The sequence below is a fragment of the Cynocephalus volans genome, chromosome 11 (assembly GCF_027409185.1).
Source record: "Cynocephalus volans isolate mCynVol1 chromosome 11, mCynVol1.pri, whole genome shotgun sequence".
NCBI classification, from domain to species: domain Eukaryota; kingdom Metazoa; phylum Chordata; class Mammalia; order Dermoptera; family Cynocephalidae; genus Cynocephalus; species Cynocephalus volans.
In genome coordinates this window covers 39,609,209-39,631,471 of record NC_084470.1, presented here as the reverse complement: position 1 = coordinate 39,631,471, position 22,263 = coordinate 39,609,209, and the positions used below count along the sequence as shown (strand labels likewise).

At 39.7% G+C, this 22,263-nt stretch overlaps 1 protein-coding gene across 8 annotated transcripts in view; it reads left to right on the top strand.

Annotated features, from left to right (window-relative positions):
• The first annotated feature begins 9,627 nt into the window (after positions 1 to 9,627).
• Positions 9,628 to 22,263, top strand: part of NEK10 (NIMA related kinase 10) — a 222,101-nt gene continuing 209,465 nt past the window's right edge. For all 8 annotated transcript variants that reach the window (XM_063114326.1, XM_063114324.1, XM_063114321.1 and 5 more), the window contains exons 1-4: positions 9,628 to 9,701; positions 9,985 to 10,045; positions 16,400 to 16,530; positions 18,226 to 18,324. In XM_063114326.1, the coding sequence (XP_062970396.1) occupies positions 9,628 to 9,701; positions 9,985 to 10,045; positions 16,400 to 16,530; positions 18,226 to 18,324 (365 nt within the window). The remainder of the gene's footprint in view (positions 9,702 to 9,984; positions 10,046 to 16,399; positions 16,531 to 18,225; positions 18,325 to 22,263) is intronic.

Sequence of the window (22,263 nt, the reverse complement as noted above, 5' to 3'; positions counted from 1 at the left end):
TGGTAAATCTTTTTCCATCCTTTCACTCTTAGTCTGTGTGAATCTTTATGGGTGAGGTGGGTCTCTTGTAGGCAGCATATAGTTGGGTCCTGCTTTTTGATCCAGTCAGCCAGTCTGTGTCTTTTAATTGGGGAATTTAAGCCTTTAACATTAAGAGTTGTTATTGAAAGGTGTTGATTTATTCCTAGCATTTTATTGGTTGTTTGGTTGTCTTAGGTGTCTTTTGTTCCTTGCTTTCTGATTTACTGTTTGGTTTCTTTGTTTGTTGGTTCCTTAGGTTGTAGATAGTGTTTTTGTTAGCTTGTTTTCTCTTCATGAATGCCATTTTTATTGTACTAGCGGGTTTAGATTTTTCTTAGGTTTTTATGACAGTGGTAGTTATTTTTCAGGAACCAAACCCAGTACTCCCTTGAGGATTTCTTGTAAGGGTGGTCTTGTGGTAGTGAACTCCCGCAGTTTTTGTTTGTCTGAGAAATATACTATTTGCCCCTCATTTCGGAAGGATAGCCTTGCAGGGTAGAGTATTCTTGGCTGGCAATCTTTGTCTTTTAGTATTTTGAAAATATCATCCCATTCCTTTCTAGCTTTTAGGGTTTGTGATGAAAAGTCTGATGTTAACCTGATTGGGGCTCCCTTATAGGTGATTTGACGCTTCTCTCTTGCAGCTTTTAAGATTCTCTCTTTGTCTCTGAGTTTTGCCAATTTGACAATGACATGTCTTGGAGAAGGCCTTTTTGGGTTGAATACGTTTGGAGATCGTTGAGCTTCCTGGATCTGAAGATCTGTGATTTTTCCTATACCTGGGAAGTTTTCTGCCACTATTTTGTTGAATATGTTTTCAATGGAATCTCCATTTTCCTCCCCTTCTGGAATACCCATGACTCGGATATTTGAGCGCTTGAGGTTGTCTGATATCTCTCTCAGATTTTCTTCCATGTCCTTGATTCTTTTTTCTTTCTTTTTGTCTGCTTGTGTTATTTCAAACAGCCCATCTTCAAGTTCAGAGGTTCTCTCTTCAACTTCGACAAGCCTGCTGGTTAAACTCTCCGTTGTGTTTTTTATTTCGCTGAATAACTTCTTCAGTTCAGCAAGTTCTGCTACATTTTTTTTCAGGACATTGATTTCCTTGTATATTTCCTCTTTCAGATCCTGTATACTTTTCCTCATTTCATCATGATGTCTAGCTGAGTTTTCTTGTATCTCATTCAGTTTCCTTAGAATTATCACTCGAAATTCCTTGTCAGTTATTTCAAGGGCTTCTTGTTCTATAGGATCTAGAGTATGAGATTTATTAACTTTTGGTGGTGTACTTTCTTGATTTTTTGTATTTCTGGTGTCTTTTTTTTGGTGTTTATTCATTGTGGCAGGGGGTTTCACAGTCCACCGGTTTGAGACTAATGACTAACTAGGATGTTGCTGTGGTTGCCAATTTGGTATGGCTCCCGCCGTGACTGCTCAGTTGGCCTCTAGTGTCTTGTGTGTGTGGTTGCCTCGGGTCTTGGGCTTCTCCGGGGATCCACCTTTCTGGTCAGCTTTTACTCTGCTGGGCTGGTGGATCACGTACCACAGGGTGTGTGATCTCTGTTGAGCTTTCACTTTCTGTACAGGACTTCTCCCCGTTCCGTGTGTTCTGGCCCAGGCTGTTAGATCGTGCAGTGGCGACCCCACCGGGTGTATGGTTTCTGTCGAGTCTCCGCCTCCCTGGCCGCACGTCTCCCCCCTCTGTGCACACTGTGCTGGGCTGGGGTGTGTCTTCTGCACCCCTCGTCTATCAGCTGGGCCTTCAAGACCCTGCTTAGCACCGCCTCGCCCAGGAAGTCTACCAGGTTTCTGCTAGGCACAGACGACCGGTCTCTCTGGGTGCCTTTGTAGCACTGTGTAGATCTTTCTCGGGTCTTGTTCACCTTTGTATCCCCCCGGTATAAACCGAGTCTAGTGCCCGCCTGCAGCCTGGTCTCCGGCAGGTTCAAGCGGACCTGGGAACTCTCCTACCACACTATTCCCAACCAGAAATTCCTTAGGCTTTTTTCCAAACTGGTGGTCGCAGAGATGGTATCTGCCTCCCAGTAACAGGAAGTTTACCGGGGCCGGAGTCCAGGGTGTGGTGGAGTGACAGTCGGCCCGCCCGTACTTGCTAGCCCTCCCAACACTGGTCGGGACGCCCCACACCCCCAGCCCCGCCAGAGAACCGCGGAGGGAGTGGGAGAGGATGCCGCCCGCAGGGTCCGGAAAGCCCCGCGCCAGGCCAAGCAAATGGGCTCAGTGATGGCCGAGCAGGGCGGAGCTGCCCGCACCTGGGAAAATGGAGGCAGCACCGTGGCACTGAGTGGCCTGGTGGTGCAGGTGAGAGCCGCGTGGGCATCCACCCCCCGAACAGAGCTGTGCCAGGGATCACTCACAGTGCTGTGCCAGGTCGGGCGCTCGCTCTGTCTCTGGTTTGTTGCCTTCCGTGTTCTCGGCGCTGCCGCCTCGGGCTGTTCAGTCGCGGCGCCGCTCGGGCGCTCCCAGGAATCTTCTTTAATGCCGGCCTGAAACCTCGAATCCTGAATAGGGCAGCTGGCCGCCTTCAGTGCGGCCCCAGCCTCCGGGATCCTGGCTGCATCCACAGCAGCCCTGGCGCCGTGTTCCCTGTTTCAAGACTCGCTTTTGCAGCTAAGAATCAGTTCTTTTCCTGCTCCACACTTCAAAGCTGTTGCCTGTAAATGAGGCAGCCTCTCCTGCCGGGGGCAAAGTGGCGTTGAGCCCCCCGAAATAATTTTAGACTTACATAAAAACTGCAGTAATAGTACAGAGTTCCCATATACCCTTCACTCAGCTTCCCTTAATGTTAACATCTTTTAGCACCGTGATACAATCATTAAAATTAAGAAATTAACATTTAACGAATGCATTTTAACATGTTTGTCTTATTTCTGGCTGTTTTATGTGAATTTTATCTTATTTTAACCATTTTTTTTTTCAAAGAACCACTATTAGAGGAATTTTAAGAAAAAATATGTAAAGGAATTGGAGAAATGGTTTTCATTTGGCATTGCCAATTAGTTATGGGGCTGAAAGTTCTCTAAATTCTTTTAATCTGTCTACTTGATCTGTCTACAGACAGGACTGTAACTTATCTACTATGGAGGGTTAACTATAATTCATGAAAAGGAATAGAGAGTCCTCATGGTTGGTACAAGGCAGTTACAACTCCCTTTTGTGGTAGTGCCCATAGCAGGTTATTTTAGTGCTTTTTCAAGATATTACCTGATATAGCCAAAGTGGTGACTAACATTAGTCATGCTAAAATCCTTTACTGTTACTACTTTGTAAGTGCTGTTTATTAACCATTAGTAAGTAAATGTAGTAAATCAAAGGAAATATTTACAAAGATGCAACCTAGTGATTAGTAGGAGAAAAAGGTATTTGTGGGATTTGAAGTTATTTCTCATAATGATTCAAATGAATTTCTATTTATACTTAGTAAAGATGAGGCCATTTAAGGATCTGTTGAGGAGCTAAGTCAGCTAATGGAATAAAAAAGGTTTTCCGGGTGGAGGATCTGAAGACCTAATCACAAACAGTCACTATATTATTTAGCTAGTGGGTTTGTATTGCACAATTTAGACTGATTATAGTCAATTAGGTAATTTTTTTTTTTTTTTTTTGTCTTTTTGTGACCGGTAAGGGGATCACAACCCTTGGCGTGGTGTCGCTCGCACCACGCTCAGGAAGTGAGCGCACCGGCCATTCCTATATAGGATCCGAACCTGTGGCGGGAGCACGGCTGCGCTCCCAAGCGCCGCACTCTCCCGAGTGCGCCATGAGGTCGCCCGTCAATTAGGTAATTTTACCATGGCACAGATTTCTTTCTGTGTCATATGTGTTTACCCTGCATTATCACGAGCAAATGAGGTGTGTGTGTCTCTGGGGACTTCTGTAGCATTAACCCACATTTCAAATAATGAAAGATAGGAATTACTTTTGAGAGTTTCTTTTTAAAAATGGATTTAAAAAATCAGGAATGAGTCAAAACTGTGATTATCTCTGTGCTTGTCTAGGGCTGTAAACACCTAACTCATTGGCTGTTCTGTGAGGTATGGAAAGATCTTTTCTCTCCCACCTGAAATAGTATTTGGGTGTCATGACTGAGGTGTACAGAACAAAGACACTGAAAATTTCTGTTCTCAAAGTTACATGCATTTGGTTTTTATATATGTAATCTTTCACTACTGTGTTCATTCCCTTATATAAAAGAAACCCCAAAACTAAATTTCATCTTTCCCATTAGAATCAAAGGAACATCCATGTGGGTACAAGTGTTCGTGTAGCAAGTGTTGTAATCTCTTTGGCTTCATCTCATTTTTTAAAAAGGAGTTGGAGAACCAGTGGTTTTCTATTTTTACTTTTAGCAGTGGAACCCTTTTTCCAAAAGAAAAGTGTACACAGAACCCCAGAGAAGTAAGACTATTTTCTTCAGCCCTAGTTGGCCAGTTTTGCCCTCCCAGGCTCACTCTTGCCCTCTCCTGGTTGTTACGGAATTGACAATTACTGGGTTAGTCCCCTAAAGTTTACCGCGTTCTTGATCTAGGGTTGCTGTGAAAATGATTTTTTTTTTTTAAATTTGAAAAGGTAGAGTTTAATAATCTAGACCAGTGCTATTCAGGTGGTCTTCAGACTTGTATGTTACTGGTCCACGAGGAGATAAGTAAAGAAGTTGAAAATAAGAATTTAGAAATATTTACAGCAATTTGACATTGCCCTGACATCCTATCTCACTGAACAAGACTTGAACCGAAAGTATCAGTGCATAACAGATTGGAAATTAAAAAATAAGTTCTTCACCATAGATAGTTTCAGGAGCACTGTTAATGAAATATTATCCTATATAAAACTCTAATTTCACCCCAACAACAGAATAAATATGATAATTCCTGAATGTCTTCCAGACTATTATAACATCACAAATGCTCATCAACTGATTTGATTTAAAAAGGAACTTTGTCAAGGGTTCAGATCCCCATACCAGCCAGCTGCCAAAATAAATAAATAAATAAAATAAAAGAAATAAAATGGAACTTTATGAGAGATTTGTTGAACTGAAAGAGTAATAGTACACGATTTAAAAAAAAAATTCTTTTATTCATTCATCCATTTATTAGGTCTTTGAGTCAATAAATATTTTTTGTTTGCCTGTCATGCATTTGGTGATAAGAAAACCCCAGTACCTGGACTTATGGGGTAATCGGACAATTGTAAAACTGAATGATAGGTTTGCAATGTGGGGAGTACAGGCTGCTCTGTAGGCAATGAGTAGCACCAGGATTGGGAGATCAGACGAGGCTCTATGTCTAAAAATAAATAGCTAAAAAGCAAATAATTCACAAACTTTGGTAAAATTACTTGAGTCACTCCTTATACATTGGGACACAAATATTTTTAAGTGCTTATACTGTGCCATGCACTGTTCTGTGTGCTATTGTATGTGCAGTTGATATATTTGTGGATGAAACAGACACAGTCCCTGCCATATGGGACTTATGATCTAGTTCAAGGAAACTGATAAATGGACAAGAGGATTTCCTGTGCTGATGAGCTCCAGGAGCATATAAAGCAGGATGCTGTGGGAAGTATGAGTGTATGTGGGTGAATTTGTTGCAGAGGTTTATCAGATGTGTTGCCATTTAGGAGGAGACATCTGAGCTGAGACTTAAAGGATATGAAGGGGCCAAACTGAGAATATGAGAGGGGAGCAGTAAGCAGCAAGTGTCAAGGCTTTAAGGCCAGAATAATGTTGGCATGTTCATAGGCACAAATGGTCTCAGTTCATTTTGTGCTGCTATAACAAAACACACAGACTGGGTAATTTATAAAGAACAGAAATGTATTTTCCTACAGTTTTGGGAGCTGGGAAGTCCAAGATCAAGGTACTGCAAGGTTGGTATCTGGGAAGTGCCTCATTTTTGCTTCCAAGATGGCACCTTGAATGCTGCATCCTCTGGAGGGTAACGACATTGTCCCTTACATGGCAGAAGAGAGAACAGCAAAGAGAGACAACCACTCCTGAAAGCCCCTTTCAGGCACTAAATCCATCCATGAGGGCAGAGTCCTCATGGTCTAATCATCTCTGAAAGGTCCCACCTCTTAGTACTATTACAATGGCAATTAAACTTCAGCATGAACTTTGGAGGGACCAACATTCAAACCATGGCAGTTGGCATGTTTATGGGTTCTTGTATAGGGACAGAAGCAGAGACCAGTCAGGGGGCTGCAGCAGTGATCCAGGTGAAAGGAGATGGCAGCTTGGAGTAGGATGGTAGCAGTGAGAGTGGAGAGAAGGGGAAACTGATGGTTTTGTTGGTGGCTTGAAGCTGGAAGGTAGAGGAAAGAAAGGGGTCAAGAGTGACCCCTGAACTTTCATCTAGAGTAGAAGGGTGGTGCCAGTTGCTGAGATGGGGAACACTAGGGACATTTGGTACTGGGGGTGGGGGTCAAGAGTTCTGGTTGGGGTATGTTAAATTTGAGGTCACCATTCGATACCCAGATGGTGACTTTGGGATTTCAGGAGGTCAGGGTGGGGTTAGGGCTGGGCATATGCCATGTAAAACCATGGGACCACAAGAGATTTCCTTGGTAGTGGGGGTAGATAGAGAAGAGGGCCAAGGACCGAGCAGCCACTAGGCCATGAGGCCATGCCGAAAATGTCAAGCAAAGGAGGAGGGAAATTTGACTCAGTAGCTGAGAGCTACTGCAGTGGGCTCTGCTCAGTTCGAGTCCACAGGAAACGGTCTTGTACCTCCTCGTCTGCAGCTCTTTCACGTGGCGATACAGTGAATCATGTTTGAACTCTGCCCAGAGCCTCTTCATACCTTTTGACTGTGTGTCCTGGGTACTGTCTTCAATGTTCTTCTGCTTCTAACAGCCAGTTCCTGTGTCTGTTTTTTTTTTTTTTTTTTTTTAGAGGATTGCCTCCAAGCTACTGGAATCTCTTTACACCCAGACAGGAGTGCCTTAGGAGTTCTGACCTCCCCCAGGAGGCTTTAACCTAAGGCTACAGGAATGTGACAGCGGGGCTTCCTTGTCCCAGGCTTAGACAGACACCTCTGAGGCATAATCTGCACTCCAGAGCTCCTCTGTGGACTCAGACTGAAGTCACCCTCTGGAGAGCTTATGCTTCAGATAGCACCTTGCCAGACCTCTCCTGGGAGTACTTCCTTAATATGTTGTCTGTCTCCGGGCAACTTGATTTAAGATAAAAAACTGCCCTTTCCTCCCCCTTCCTCCATTTTGGATTATAAAGATTTGTATTGTGTAATAATTTTTGCTAATTTAAAATGGGATTAGATTAAATATTTTAAGGCATTTCTACTTATCCAAGTTTTTTCAGAATAGTTTTCCTTTTAGCAGCCATCCAGTGGAAAGGATTTTGTTTTTTATCCTAAAGACAATTGTCTGTTTCCACTGATACTGGTGAATTTGTATACTGTTTAATTAAGTGAAACATTTCCAGAGAGATCTATATTCAATCTTCCAGCTCACAGAGTACATGCTAATCTCAAACTGATAAAACTGTTGGATGATTATTTCCTGTTCACACGCCCAGTCAATATAATTAAAGAGATTAAGTGAGGGAATAAGACAGGATGTTCAGCAGGGTTTGATACTGGTTAATGTGATCTCCTTTTAGCAGGAGATTGTGAGCTGCTCCACACATTTCTCATATGCTATCACTATGGCTTTCATTTCCTACTTGTAAAGCAGCCCATAGCTATGGTTTGAGCAGGAATTTGAAGCCCACGGCAGACGAGTGTGTCTGAGTGGAATTTTCCTTCTGTCCTTGAGGGAAACGTAAAATTGGATCCCATTTATTTTGACTGTATTTCCATTTATTTTAGAACTTTTGGGGGCATTTGAATATCTATGCATAAAAAGCACGTGGGTCTTATGCTTTTAAACACTAATTTACAGATCCTCCATTCTTCCTACCTCCATCCTCTCTTTCTCTCTCTTTTCCTCCCTTTATTTTTTTTTTCTTTTAGAGTAAAGCAGATGCTAAGTCAAATCTTTATCTGAATACCTCACAAAACATGTTTTAAAGTTCATAAGTGGCTTTTTTGCTTATGGCAGAATCGCATACCTGTAATAACCTCTTTTACTTTTAGCAGTCTTTGTCTGATATTAGACATAGTAAATGTTTAATAAATATTTGTTGAATAAATGAATTCATGATGCTGTATCCTAGATGCAATCCTTAAATAATAATATTGTGCCTTTTCTTGTTGTGCACCTGTGATGAGAGCCTTGGTCCCTAACTCTTAATTCCACATCAACTATTTGTCACAAATAGGACAAGCATATTGGGCAAATCATCCTTAAATCCTTAGATAAACTGTCTTTGTGTTTACGAAATTAAATTGCACTAGATTCTGTTGCAGTGAAACACCTCTTGGCACATTCCTTTTGCCTCTAAACACCTCTGAAACACTTGGATTTTGACCATAGATTTCACAATACACTGAGGCATGCAATTATATGACAATAATGCATACTTTTTCATGCCTGAACAACACATTGAAGTCAAACTGTGGCACTGAAGCACAACTGGAAAATTCTATATCCAACCAAATTAAACCAATATTAATTTAATTTTGTATTTGCTGTGTAATTGAAAGTATGGGTATCTTCAACTCTCTGTTTCTATTCTGGGAACTAAGACAATTAAATTAGAAATTGATGAAGAAAAACAAGTAAACAAATTGTTCTCTGTCTATTGATGAGCTCATACTTATCTTTTAAGTGGAGTTGGGAATAGTATTAATATTAATTCTAAAAGTAACCATGATAAGACTAGAAAGCTTAATTAAAAAGATTGAAATGCCTGCTGAGCTCTTTTCCCAGGTAGGCCAGCCTTGCTGATGGGTGGTTGGGTGAACTCAGGGCTGTGTTAGATGGGCCCAAATTTTCCAGAAGAGCTTATGACTGGAATTGACTCATATAGGAGTTCAGGTGGCAGTTCACAAGCTTTAGGAATTCTGGAAATCTAGACATTTTATGTATTATCCTTGACACTGAGTGCTTATTTTTGTGTGTAGGGAGGAGGCTTTCTCTGGGACTCTTAGGGACATGGCCCATGATAAAGGAGGAACCCTCTGGATTGGCATCATATGCTTAAGGATACTGGTTGAAAAAGAAAAGTGAGGTGGTATAAAAGCATCAGTTGGTCCTCAGGTATTTGTTTATAGATATAAATTTTGGAAACCCAAATGGGGGCACTTTTTCTGACATGCAGAATAATGCTTGTTCAGTCCATGGGGTCAGAATGCTTTAAATCAAGGGTGACCCAGAAAATATAGGCTTATGGGCTAGTATAAACTATATATCCAAATGTATCCAAAATGTATCCAAAAATGTATCAAAAAAGTATCCAAAGCCCTTTGAATGCTAAATGGTAAATGGTATTCATATTCACCTTTATTATTGTATTCGAATTAAATGTTAGTTTTTGCATGTTTAAATGAATTGATGTTGTAAGTGAATTTTGTCTGTGTTAATTGAGAATATTTTGGCGCATTCAACCCTACTGAAGTTTTCCCTCTGGTTTATTTTGAAAGGAATGCGATGTTAATTCTGGGGCATTGATGTTTTACAATGCCTGATCAAGACAAAAAAGTGAAGACCACGGAAAAATCAGCTGATAAAAAACAGCAAGGAACCACCACCAGGTAACCCGATAGCAAATCTTTGCTAATTATTAACTCAGGCAGCGGCTATTGAAAGATGTAATGGCTTTTTGAGAAATAGACTAGACCCTTGACAGCTGCTACTCTGGGCTACAGTGTTTACTGAAACGTTTGATCATTTCGAGAGTTCTAATGGAAATGCTTGGTGTGTATATGTTTCAGTCTACAAAAGCAGTCCTCCAAGTGGCAAAGCCAACAGTGGTTAACATGACCTTGTTCACCTGGAGCCTTCTGTTGGTTGACATTGTGTTACTCTTTCTCCTAGGGACTATTCTGATCTGAAAAGACTTCGGTGTCTTTTGAACGTCCAGTCAAGCAAACAACAGGTAGTGTTTTCAAAGAATGTACATGCATTAATGAAAGAGAAATCATGTTTCCAGAGGGATCCGTTTAACATCTTTATGAATGATATGTCTACTTTTCTCTGTTCTTTCACATCTTTTCTCTTCTTTATCGGGCTCTTTCTCTCATACTTGATTCAGGCTCTGCCAAGACTTGGCATCCACAGCCTTTTCGTTCTTTTCCTCTCAAGCTTCTCAAGCCAGGGCTCTGCTTTATCCTATGCTTATCGCATGTGTCCTAATTAGCAAAGTTTTGACTCTTCAGTCATATTTTTCTATTGAATGCCCAACATTTGACTCTTCAAATCTTTAGGGAAATTGGTTTTATCTGAAGCACCATTTACCACATTTTCCTCCTTCTCTACCTAACTCTTCCCAATACTGCCCCCTGCTACAGTACCACTCATAAGGCTTGCTGCAAAATTGTACCTCAACGGAAAGAAGGGGAGGAGTGAGTTTTGGCTATTTTTATAATAGCATTTTTATATTTTTACTAGACAGAGAAGGATTGGTACTTCTCCTTGAATTTATCTCTAAACTATTCCTTTTGATTTTGCTTCTGTAAGACTTTGGAAGGTCATCAGTTTAGAGGCCATCCATGGAGGTTTGGGGAGCAACATAGCAATGCTAATAATATTAATGACATACAGGTATTTAGCACTGTCAACTAGTATAAGGCAGGGATGGGACTTGAACCCTGGTAGTATGGCCCCAAAGTCTGCTATGTTACACTCATTTAAGTAAATTTGTTTAAGAGCTCATGTGGTTGGAAATCCAGCCCTGATTGTTTTTGTTATATCAACCAAACTTACCAGAGAACTATAGCATTTTAATCTATTTATTTATACTGGAGAATGACTTTCTAATGATTCAATGGCATATAAAGGCCAAATAATGATAGTTCATATTTAGGGAGCACTTATTATGTGCGTGCTGCTTTAGCTGCATTACCTTGCTTAGTAATTACAGCCCCCACTTATACAAATGAGGAAACTGAGGCACAGAGAAATTAAATGACTTTCCCAAGATCAAACAGCCTGCTAATGGTAAAGTTCTGAACTTAGATCCCATCTTTGCAACATGTGCCTCTAACCACCAAGATACCTTTTAAATGACTTGGAAAATTAATTCACAGTTCCAAAAATAGTTGGGTGTGCATTGATTCAGAGAAAACATAGGCTTAGAATATCTTTTTCTCCTGTGAGCCTCTCTTCTGTATTATTAATGCTACAACTCCCCAGGAACTCTTTTCTTTTTGACTACCTATTTCAGCAGTCTTATTTTATGTCTGTCTCTATACTGCTAAAAATAATCTCCCTGGATCGCTGCTCACAAACCTTCACAAATGGTTGCCCAAATCAAGCTCCTTCTTTCTTAGAGAGGCAAGCAATACATGGTGACTCAGCACAGTTTTGCTTGCAGTTCCCATTCTTTCCCACTCTACATCCTGTGATGTAACCACAATAGCAAAAACTTCTACCTTTTGCTTTTACAATTATTCCCTTCTTCCAAATTTCTTTCCTATAAAATCTTACCTATTTCCATGACCCAAATCTAATGACATCACCTTCAGATATCCTCCATTCCAGAACTGATTTCTCTCTTTCCAAGACATCACTACTGGAGCATTATTTTCTCCCTTGCTTTGGAAACTCTTGTCTACATAACTAATTTCCTGACAAGATCATGCATTTCCCAGTGCCTACAACTTTGGCTTTTGCCTCTGGTCCACTATATTTTCTACTTGGCAAGTTCTTGGTCAATTTTTGCTAAATTGAATTGTGACTTGAGAATTTGGTCACCACATGAGTAAGTATAACTCCCTGGCTGGGGAGAAAGAAACACCAATGGTGTTTTTTTGGCTCTAATTTTCCAACTTTGAAATTCATGCTGACTAGATTTATTGTGTCCCCTTTCAATACCATTTCCTTTCTAACAGCTGGCAGGATTAAAGTTAATTTAATGATTCCCCCCCCCCCTTTAACCCAATTTTGGAATTTGCGATCTGTTGTCTGACAAGTTCACATGGCATATCTTTTTGTAAAATATTTTACACATACAAAAGTGCATATTTGTAATGCTTGAATTATTCAAAATGTAGATGGTTCTAAGGAAAAATTAAAATAACTATACTCAATTAAACAGAGGTCCTGAGGTTCACAAAATGCATGCTTAATTCTGTTTATAAAACTTTCATGCATTTGTAATTTTGAAATAATAAATGTTATTTTGAGCACCCTATTCTTTCAGTAAAATAATGTGAAGACATTTGTAGGAGAGGGAAGATACTAGAGAAAATAACTAAAGAATTTATTTATACTTTGCTTGTTCCAGAAGGAATGTAAGGAGCTTATAAAAATACATAAAGTATGACAGGTTATTATAAAGTAAAACCAGGGCCAAAGATAAAAGAAAAATAAGGGTTGGAAACAAAGTAGGCAGAAATACTCAACAAAATATGCAAGTGGACCACGCATTTGGCTCTATTTTCAGCAGTCAATTCGAAAAGGGAAACCTGGGATAAAGACCCACTCACCTAAATTTCTGCTCTAACAAGATGTGACCTATTTTTGGCAAATGGGCCAAGATGGCCAATCTCCAGTTATAGAGAAAATCTGCCTGTGGGTTTTGGCAGAGAATGGCAGAGAATTGAATGCCCTTCCTGTGAATCTCTAATGAGCCAGGCACTTTCCTCATTGTTCCACTGTGTTCTGGTGCTCCACTTTTGCTCTTTTTTCTGACTATGCTCCGTATGTCTCTGCATATCTTGCTCTACCATGTTAGAATTTCTGTTCTGTAGGACAGTCTCATGGTGGGACAGAACTGAGGACAGAACTGGGGAAAAAAACACACTGAGGCAGAGAAGCCCCTTTTGACATAAGCAGGGTTAGGATAATCATTTCCCAGTAAAACCAAATACTTCAAGAAAAAGAACTGCCTAAGGGTTGTTTAAGCAAAGTGAAATTACTAAGCTGGTTGGAGATCTCACCAGAGATTTTCACAAATCTTGAAGAAATCTGCCAAGAGCTGGAATTCAGATTTTTTCCTCTACATTTACAGCCACAGGAAGCTAAGAAATTTGTTTATTATTTTAAAAAAAGATGGAAGAAAGAAAAAAAATATTTTGGGCCCATTAATTGCCTTGAAATTCTTTTATTTCAAGGTAATTAATGAACCCAAAATATTTTGATAGATGCTATGGAAAGAAAACATATGAGGCATGGTGGTTCTTGTGCCCTGAGAGACCAGGAGCAGGCACAGATCATTATGGCCCAGCGCAAGACGTGGTCTTGAATGAATGGTATGTGCAGTGGCTATGTGGATTTTGAGGAAGGAGAGGAGGCTGCTTTTAGCTTGCGTGGCAGGAAAGGAGAAGGTTCTTGAAAAATGGGCTGGTTTCCACCAGCAGAATTAGAGGGAAAGGCATTCTAGGTGAAATAAGACAATCAAATATCTGAAGGAAAGAAAATGACAAGCATTTAAGCAAAATGGTGACTAGACATTTCTATTGGAAGTGGTGACAAATAAACCTAGAAGACACTGTGCAGTGTGTGAATTTTGTACATGATACCATAAACAACAGGGAATGTTGAAATTTCCAAGCAGAAGTGACACAATCACACTTTTAGGAAGGTCCTGCATGATGGATGGGTCTTCGCGTCACTTTCCTTTCCATTCATTGAGCTGCACACAGGTACCTTCCAATTTCTAGAACATGCATAGTTCTCCTCTGCCTTCCAGTCTCTGTGACCATCTGCCTGGAATACTCTGTAATTCTCCTGACATTCCAGTCTGGGGCCTGCCCTATCCTTTACTTTCCACCACAACAAACCTCTGTTTACTAACTTTGCAGCCTGTTTCTCATGCTTGTTTACGGACTGTGACCCCCTGCCCCGAACCCCAGACTGTAAACTTCTTGAACGCAGAGCCGTGGCTGTTCTGCTGACTGTATATCCAGTGTGTCACACATCTTGTATATGATATGTCTGCAGCAAATGCATTGACTGGATGATCTTATCTGGAGGTGGTTTACCAGATGAATTAGTTTATCAAAGAGACTGGCAACAAAGTTCTCATTCATTCAAGAGCTTCATATTTGAATACTTACAATATTGCCAGGCTCTGTGAGGGGTGATAAGAACACAAACATAGATAGATGTGGTGCTTCCCTCAAGGTGGCCAAATTCAAGAGGAAAAGGCTGATGTGTAAACTAGACATTGTACCAGACTGTGATAAGTGCTGAAAGAGAGGTTAGCTTGGTTTTGCTACCAGGGAGGGAGTGAAGTGATCTAACCAGGAAGGCTTGGGCAGGTGCTCACCAGGTGGCTGTTTGAGCTGATCCCTGAAACATGATCAGGAGTTACAGGCTGCACATGCCCAGGCATGGAGAGGCCAGACACAAAGAGGGTCTGAGGAACTGGGAGCCAAGAGAACATGCTCTGGGTTTTGAGCTGGGTACTGAACTCACATTACTTTCACCTGAACAGAGCTGCTTGCTTCAAGATTCCTACCATCAATTTCCTGGGTAGATTCCCAATACCGGCTGCCTGCTCTGCCTGCAAAAGGAATGTCTGCAAGCCATGGCGGCTTTCTTCCCCTCTGCCTGTGTGGCCTGGGCTTGTTTTCTGTGTGCTGGCTACCTTCTCTCTTGCAAACAGTATTCTGGGAGTTGTGCTAATGGCAAGGGGGATTGAAACCCCTTGGGCCTGGAAAATGCACTTACTGTTTGCTGTGTATTATAACATTATGTGTATAATATGGGAAAATTTGCTTGTGACTTCATGTCCAATATCATGGGTTATCAGTTCACATTTGGAAATCACCTAATTTGTGATGAATTTTCTTTTTTTTATTTAGAAAATCCCTCTGTACAGTGGGAATAATTATGAGGATTTAAAGAGTAATCATAAAGTACTCAGAACTATGCTTAGCACATAGCAGGTGCTTTGTAAATAGTAACACATTTAATTTTCTTAATAACTCTTAAGTTATACATTCATACTATTATTTCCATTACGATGATGTGGAAACTGATTCACAGAGAGATTAAGTAAAATTTCCAACATCACGCAGCTAGCTAAACCCATGGGATCTGGCAGGGAATTTGTTCTCTTAACCACCGAGCATCATTGCCTCAAGTGCCTGTGGCCTGTTGTTTTATGGGGGTTGTAGATCGTCTGGCTGAACTGAGATAGAAAGCTAGTCTTACAGGATGGAAGATTTATTATGAATATTTTGAGAATTCACCTGTGGCTGGCTTATCATAAAGATTTTGTAATTTTTGCTAGCTATTAAACTATGTCCTTATTATAATGCATTTTTCTATAAGCTGGCTACATAATGGGAAGCCAGGCATATTTTCTTTGGAGAAGGGAATGATGTCTTTATACTGATTTCTGTCAAATATTTCAATGGGATAAGATAACAAGTGCAACATATTATAGCTTTATTTAATGACAATATAGAACGAAATGATTTACTGAAAAGTGGATCTTTTATTTTGCTAAGTTATGCTCTGCTTACCTCATTTGTAATAATTTAGCTAATTATAGAAATGATAGAATACTAATAACTTGACAATTTATGTTGTGAATAATTAACCAGTTCATATTGTAAATGGAGGGATAGTCAGGTTTTCATTGTTAAATTTTTACTTTTTCTATGGTGATTCTATAATATATTTTAATGACTTTTATAAAAATGATTGAGTAATTAGGATGTTCAGACTGACTAAAAGTGGTAGAATCTTCTTTATTGTTGTATCTCTAACTCCTGGCGGGCAGTGTGCATACATGGTAAATGCTGAAGAATGAATGGCTTCCTGGTGACTCCTTCTCAGCTGGGCACTCCACTCTGTGCCAGGGTGTTCTCCCTGGACCCAGAAACTCTCTAGTCTGGTTGCATATTTGAATCACATGGGAAGCTTCAAAAACTCCTGGGGCCCAGGCCTTACCCCAGGCTTGGACCTCCAGCACTGTTTTAGGTGTTAGAGAAACAGCATTGAACAAAAGCAGACAAGTTCCTACTTATATTGAGGTGACATTATAATCAAGGGAGATTGAAAAATGTGTAAATAACTGTAAGATTTGACAGGTGGTGTTACAAGCTACGAAGAAGAATAAAGCAGCACAAGGTAGAGTAAATGTTTAAGTCAAATGTTTAAGATGCTTTAACTCTTAGAAAACCACTACATTTGACATAACTATCAAGTTAACTATTGGCCTGGAGAAGAAAAACTCGTTCTGTCCCTCTTTCGTTCTCCCTTCCCCCATTTTATTACTTTCTTTATCCTGTGCTAGATTGTGATCTTCATGTGCTCTGTGCTTCTATTTCTGTAGCTTCCAGCCATTAACTTCGATAGTGCCCAAAATAGCGTGACGAAGTCTGACCCTGCCGTCAAGGTGGGCGGACACAGAGCTCGAGGTCAGTGGCACGAGTCCACAGAAGCTGTTGAACTTGAAAATTTTAGGTAAGAAATCCAGTATCTTTCTTGCCTTTAGAAACCTAGTCTAGTTAGCCCAAAGTTTTATTTAAGTTTATCACAGAAGCTAAAATTTAAAACCTGTTTCAAAATTTACTATGGTGATTCTTCACTTAGTAACTTTAGTTAGTGCTTAAACCATTCCCAGAAATACTGTATGAATAACAGGATTAATGGTTCCAGGTGAAACTGACCTGGGAGTTTTAGGGCACCACGCTGACATACATCTGGCATTTGCTCAAGGAGGAAGTGGTTCTAGGTTGTCGACTTAGCTAGGCTGGTTCCAAGTTTTGTCTCAGCTTTTGATCTGTCTATATCTTGCCAGTAATGAGAAGGAATAAAAGAAGCTGTTGCTGTGAACGGATGTGGTGGTTAAAAAATGTGGTTGTCAAAACAACCCAGGTTTTCAGTTGCAGGGATAAGCACCTCACCTTTAACACTGAAAGTGTCAGTTCATGTTTATCTGTTGTCATGTGGACCTCCTAGAAGCTGCACGTTCTTTTGGGCCACGCCCCTTCCAGGAGCTGGTTCTTTCAGTTTTATAATGTGCTTAGGTCATTTGGCACTAAGTGCTATGTAAATAATGAATGGCAGAAAATATTGATATGAATATTCTAGAATGATTAATTATTTATTTGGCCTAGGTTTTATTTCCCTGTCATTTTATGACAACAAATTTAATAGTCCAGAAACTTGAAATAGCATAGGTTTATATTTTAAAAATATATTTTCAGTGAGGAATACTAAGTACTTTAAAAATTATTATATATCCAGCTTACCAGTGTCCATGTACTAAGAAACCTACATTCGCTCACTTCGCTAGGGTGGGCACCTGCCATGCAGTGGCTTCTGGAAGACTGTAAAGGCAGAATATTACCAGTGACAACATAAGGTTACAGAACTTGCCTTGGAGGTGGTATGTTCATGTAATCCCAGCTTATTTGGCTTAGATCTTAAAATTGGTCTGTTTTAATAGGCACAAAAATATTGTAAATATATTTTGTAGCAATGTGACCCTTTTGTATATTATTTCTTATCTTCTCCCAGTTTTAAAGTAGAATGTTTGGGAGGTATTTTTAACCTTTTTCATGGGCTGTAATATCAACCAAAAGAAGCTGAAGCTGGAATATCTCAAAACTGTGTTAAAAATACACACACACACTAACATATAAATAATCAACAACAACAATCAAGCAGTTAACACAGCTGAAAGGGTGTACACTGTGTTTAATAAGTCCTTATTATCTACAAGGAATTATGTGTGACAACCACTAATGTTGATAGCTAGAGCAGCCAGTGGGGTTGAGGGTGGGTGGAAAAGTGAAGGGAGAGTCTTCTCTGACTGCTGCACACCTGTCTAGATAATGTGCCTTAATCATTCTTTCCCTCCATATACCCTTTTCCTCCCTCTGAAGAATTTTAGGTATTAGGTGTTTATAGTGAATAATTTAATTAATATGGTAAAGTGAGATATGTATGCTTGACTATAATTTTTATTATTAACTTTATAATCGAGTTTCTAGTTCCTATTTTAACAGTTGATGCTTGCCTTTAGCAATAAGTTAAACCCCAAGACTCCTTCATCATTTGCCTGAATGTAGATGATCTTTGTCTGCATTAGTAACTTTAAGACTGCTTAAGTACTTTTTATTACAATATGCTTTTCTGTTTGTGTCATCTCAGTATAAACTACAAGAATGAGAGAAATTTCAGCAAACATCCCCAGCACAAACTATTTCAGGAGATCTTTACAGCCTTGGTGAAAAATAGACTCATATGCAGGTAAGACTGTCCCTGGAAAAACAAACAAACTTGTACCCAAGACTGGCATATTTCATATATCTTGTCTTTAGAATATTATTTGAAGCAGTTTACAGGATTGAACACAACATAATTAAAGAATAGAATAGAGCAAAGGCCATTTAGAAGGAGGCACATGAGTAGGCATTGCAGACTATCTCATTAAAATCACTCTGGTTAGATGCTGAATTTCACTGAATTTTATGGCAGATAAAGTAAAATGGCAAAACACTCAAGTTATATTGTTTTCTTTATTTTACTTATTTTGAGTTTGGATACTCAAGGAGGAGTTTATTGTGAGGGTCCTTACAAGAGACATTGAGTAACACCATGGATAGCTTCCTCACAGAACACATTTGCAGTCAATAGAAGGACAGATTAAATGGGCTTTCCCAGCCGTGACCTTGAGGAGAGAAAGAATGAGTGTGTAAGATCCAGTCACAGCCTTATAAAGATGTTTCTTCTCAGGACCAAATCAAATGTTCCTTCTTTTGCACCCTGATCTTAGTACAGGTGCAGCATTGGGACTGTAGAGGAAGGATTAGCCACCAAGTCCTCTAGATTCTCTCTTGCAGATGTCAGGGGTTTTCAGTTAGCCACTGACTGGTGCTGGATTGCACTATCCATTTTCTATCCATTCTGCACTGCCTCCTGTGAGAGCTGAGTATGCTTCTGCCACATGTGAAGGGGTCTCCCAACATTCTGTCACGGTAGGACCTGCCTTTCACTCTTCCCAGGAGCCCAGACTTTCTCCCCACAGGCATTGGCTGAAAAGATGCCTATAAAGAACCTTAAATCTTTCTCATCACTTTAATACTAGCTTGAGATATATGAATTCTGTCCCAGTGAGAACGGAGAAAAAATTACAGTTATGTGTCACTTAATGATGGGTATACATTCTGAGAAATATGTCTTTAGGCAATATCATCACTGTGCAAGCATCATAAAGTGTACTTACACAAACCTAGATGGCAAAGCCTATCACACACTGAGACTTATGGTTTAGCCTATGGCTCCTAGGCTACAAACCTGTACAGCATGTTACTGTACTGAATGCTGTGGGTAACTGCAAGGAATAGTAAGTAGTTGTGTCTTTAAACATATCTTAACATAAAAAGGTGCAGTAAAAACATAGTATTATAATCTTATGGGACCACCATCATATATGCTGTCTGTTGACCAAAATGTCATTATAAAGCACCTTATTGTACACCTATTCTGAAAAATATAAATAGAAGTATTAATAATTTAATGCCTTGACCAAAATAAAACTCTGAATTGGCCCAGTGCAATAGCCGATTTTAAGTAGAACAAAATCCTGATGGGTCCTCTATGATGAGTCAGCTACTAAATACATTCGTAAGTGATGGCCTAATGACTCAATCTTTTGGATGGGGTTATTTAGTGTCACATATTTAAGTATTAGATAGTGACTGCCAAACACACTGATTTGGTTTAAAACAATAAAGGATTGGGAATGTATCTGTCAAGTCTTTGCTCTTGGTTTAAGCTGATAATTATTAGACTGGCTCAGATGATACGAGAAGCCTAAGAGCTCTACCAAGGTTATGTAATTGGGCCACTGTTCAGTTCTTGATGACACTCAAACATTGTTGGAAGATTAATGAACACTGCAAAAGACCTGAAGTTGTCCTCGACAGTTTTCTTCTTGAGCTTGAACAGAGTAGAACAATGATTAGTATAGCAAAATAATTATGCGTTCATGGTATTAGGAAGCAAAGTTCTTTCATTTTTTTTGAAAACAGCTAACATGGACTCTTCAAGATACGTTTGTTCAGTAGACCATTTGTAAGGTTGGTACTTTGGGGAAAGCACTGGATGCAGAAATTGTTAGGAAAAATAATTGGGCAAGACTTGGCATCAGCCAACTGAAAAAGATTTTAACAATTTTGAAGTTAAGAGATCTCTTCTCAGGGCCTTTTCAAATTCTTAGTGATAAATGGGGCATCTGAGATTGGATGGAATTACTGGCTTGTAACATGAGCAGTCCCTGGAAATCTTCAAATGAGAAGGGAGAATTGTAGAACTCTGTGCTTTCATAGTACATGGGAAAGAATTTAGGAATGTTGAACATCAGGAGCATCCTTTTATGTCATCCTGTGGCTGCTGACAGATTGTTATGTTCAGTTCTATTCTAAAACCAGGGTCGGGTAAAAGATGGCTTAAGCATAAAGGTCTTCCATTGTGCCTCACCCCGTGTAACCTTGCTGCAATGGCCAGGACCACTTTTTTCCCCCTCCCTCTGACTTTAGACTTGTGGAAGAATTACATCTCAGGGCCTTTTCTTATATGGCTTCCTATCTCCTTTCTATGCAAACTGCAGATTTAGTGTTGGAGGGAAGGCTTAGATTCAATTTAATAAACAAGTTTGCATGCATCTGCTATGTGCAAGAAAGGGAGGAAGCAACTGGTTGAGAGGTAAGAGAGGGTGAAAATACAAAGATAAACAGGACATGCGGTCCCTTTCTTCCTGGGGACTCAAAGTCTACTCTGTTCATCAGAACAATTACTCACTATCCCACTGCAAGGGGAAAGGTGGTAAATATATGCAATTTATGTTAAGACAACCTAAGGGCTGGGTGAGATTGGGGGATGGATACTTTGGTCCTTGGTTCAATTCTGCTTGTAGACAAGATTGGGCATATTCAGGGTGTTATGCCACTCAGTTTTGCCCTGAAAGTATGACTGATTAGGAATTTAGTCTCATCTGTGAAGTGTGACCCCTTTCAACTCCTCTCTCAATTTCTGCCCAATTGATAGTGATGTTGTTCCTCTTCCATTTCACTCTCCCCACCTGCAGTCTTCTCCTAAATTACACTAGTGGGCATCTTTTTTCTGGATCCTTTTCCTAAGATTGACCTGTGATTACTCCTCCATTCTCAGAAATGAAATTACAGGTGGCATCTGAAACTAGACAGGACTTGTTAATCCAGAGTCAGATAAGGTAACACTGCAAATACCTCATGGTACGTCTCTAAGGACAAGGGAAAATTTCATTCCTGAACCTGAGGTTACTACTATTTACATAATGGTAACTAATCTCCATGTGTAGCAGGGAAGGGAAACAAATTTTGATCTTACAACCTTTCTTTCTGCCATAACATCATCTGTGTATAGTAGAGTCTGATATTAGAAAATAAATTCACCCCTTTTCTATCTCATCTGCCCAAATAGGAAAAAGTACAAAGCATGCTTGGTATCCAAGATTAGATTGTTATGATGTTGTGCAGGAAAGTAAAAGTTGTCTCAATATTGACATATTCTCTGATTAACTGACTACTTATAAAATTGACCTCTACTCAAATATCTTTCCCGTGTATCTGTTTCTCTGGGCTCCTTCTTTGTTGATCCATTCCTTGCTGATGTGAAGATTCTATAATACAATGCAAATATAATTTCCTTGTAAAATGAGCTTGCAAATCTGGCTAATGCAGGATTTCATGAAGTTATTGAAAGTGATGGTGCTGAAGTGGTGGAATCTGACAAATGAGGCTCTGGTGAAATTAGGCCACTTGCCAGTTGAAGAAAAAAGTTTTAATAAGGAAGATGACAAGATGTAACTTTAAGAGTATGTTTTAAATAACAAAGATTATGAGAGGCCTTTGAGAAAAAATAATGGATTCTTGTAATATATTCACAAAGTGAACCCCTTTATACTCCAAAACAAAAGTGAACTAAAGGATGTTGGATCATGTTATATGATTTTTTTTTCAGAAAAAGCATGCCAAAAATTTCAGCAGAATTCATTCTTGCATTTTCCTAGTTACCAGGGCAGTGTTACAATTATAACTTAAATTTTGTTAAATGTAAGATAAGATATACCTTAGTTTCATAACAAATTTTTTTAAGATAATGTTTTAATCTTTCCTCCTGCTCTTTACTATGAAATTTGGTGTTATT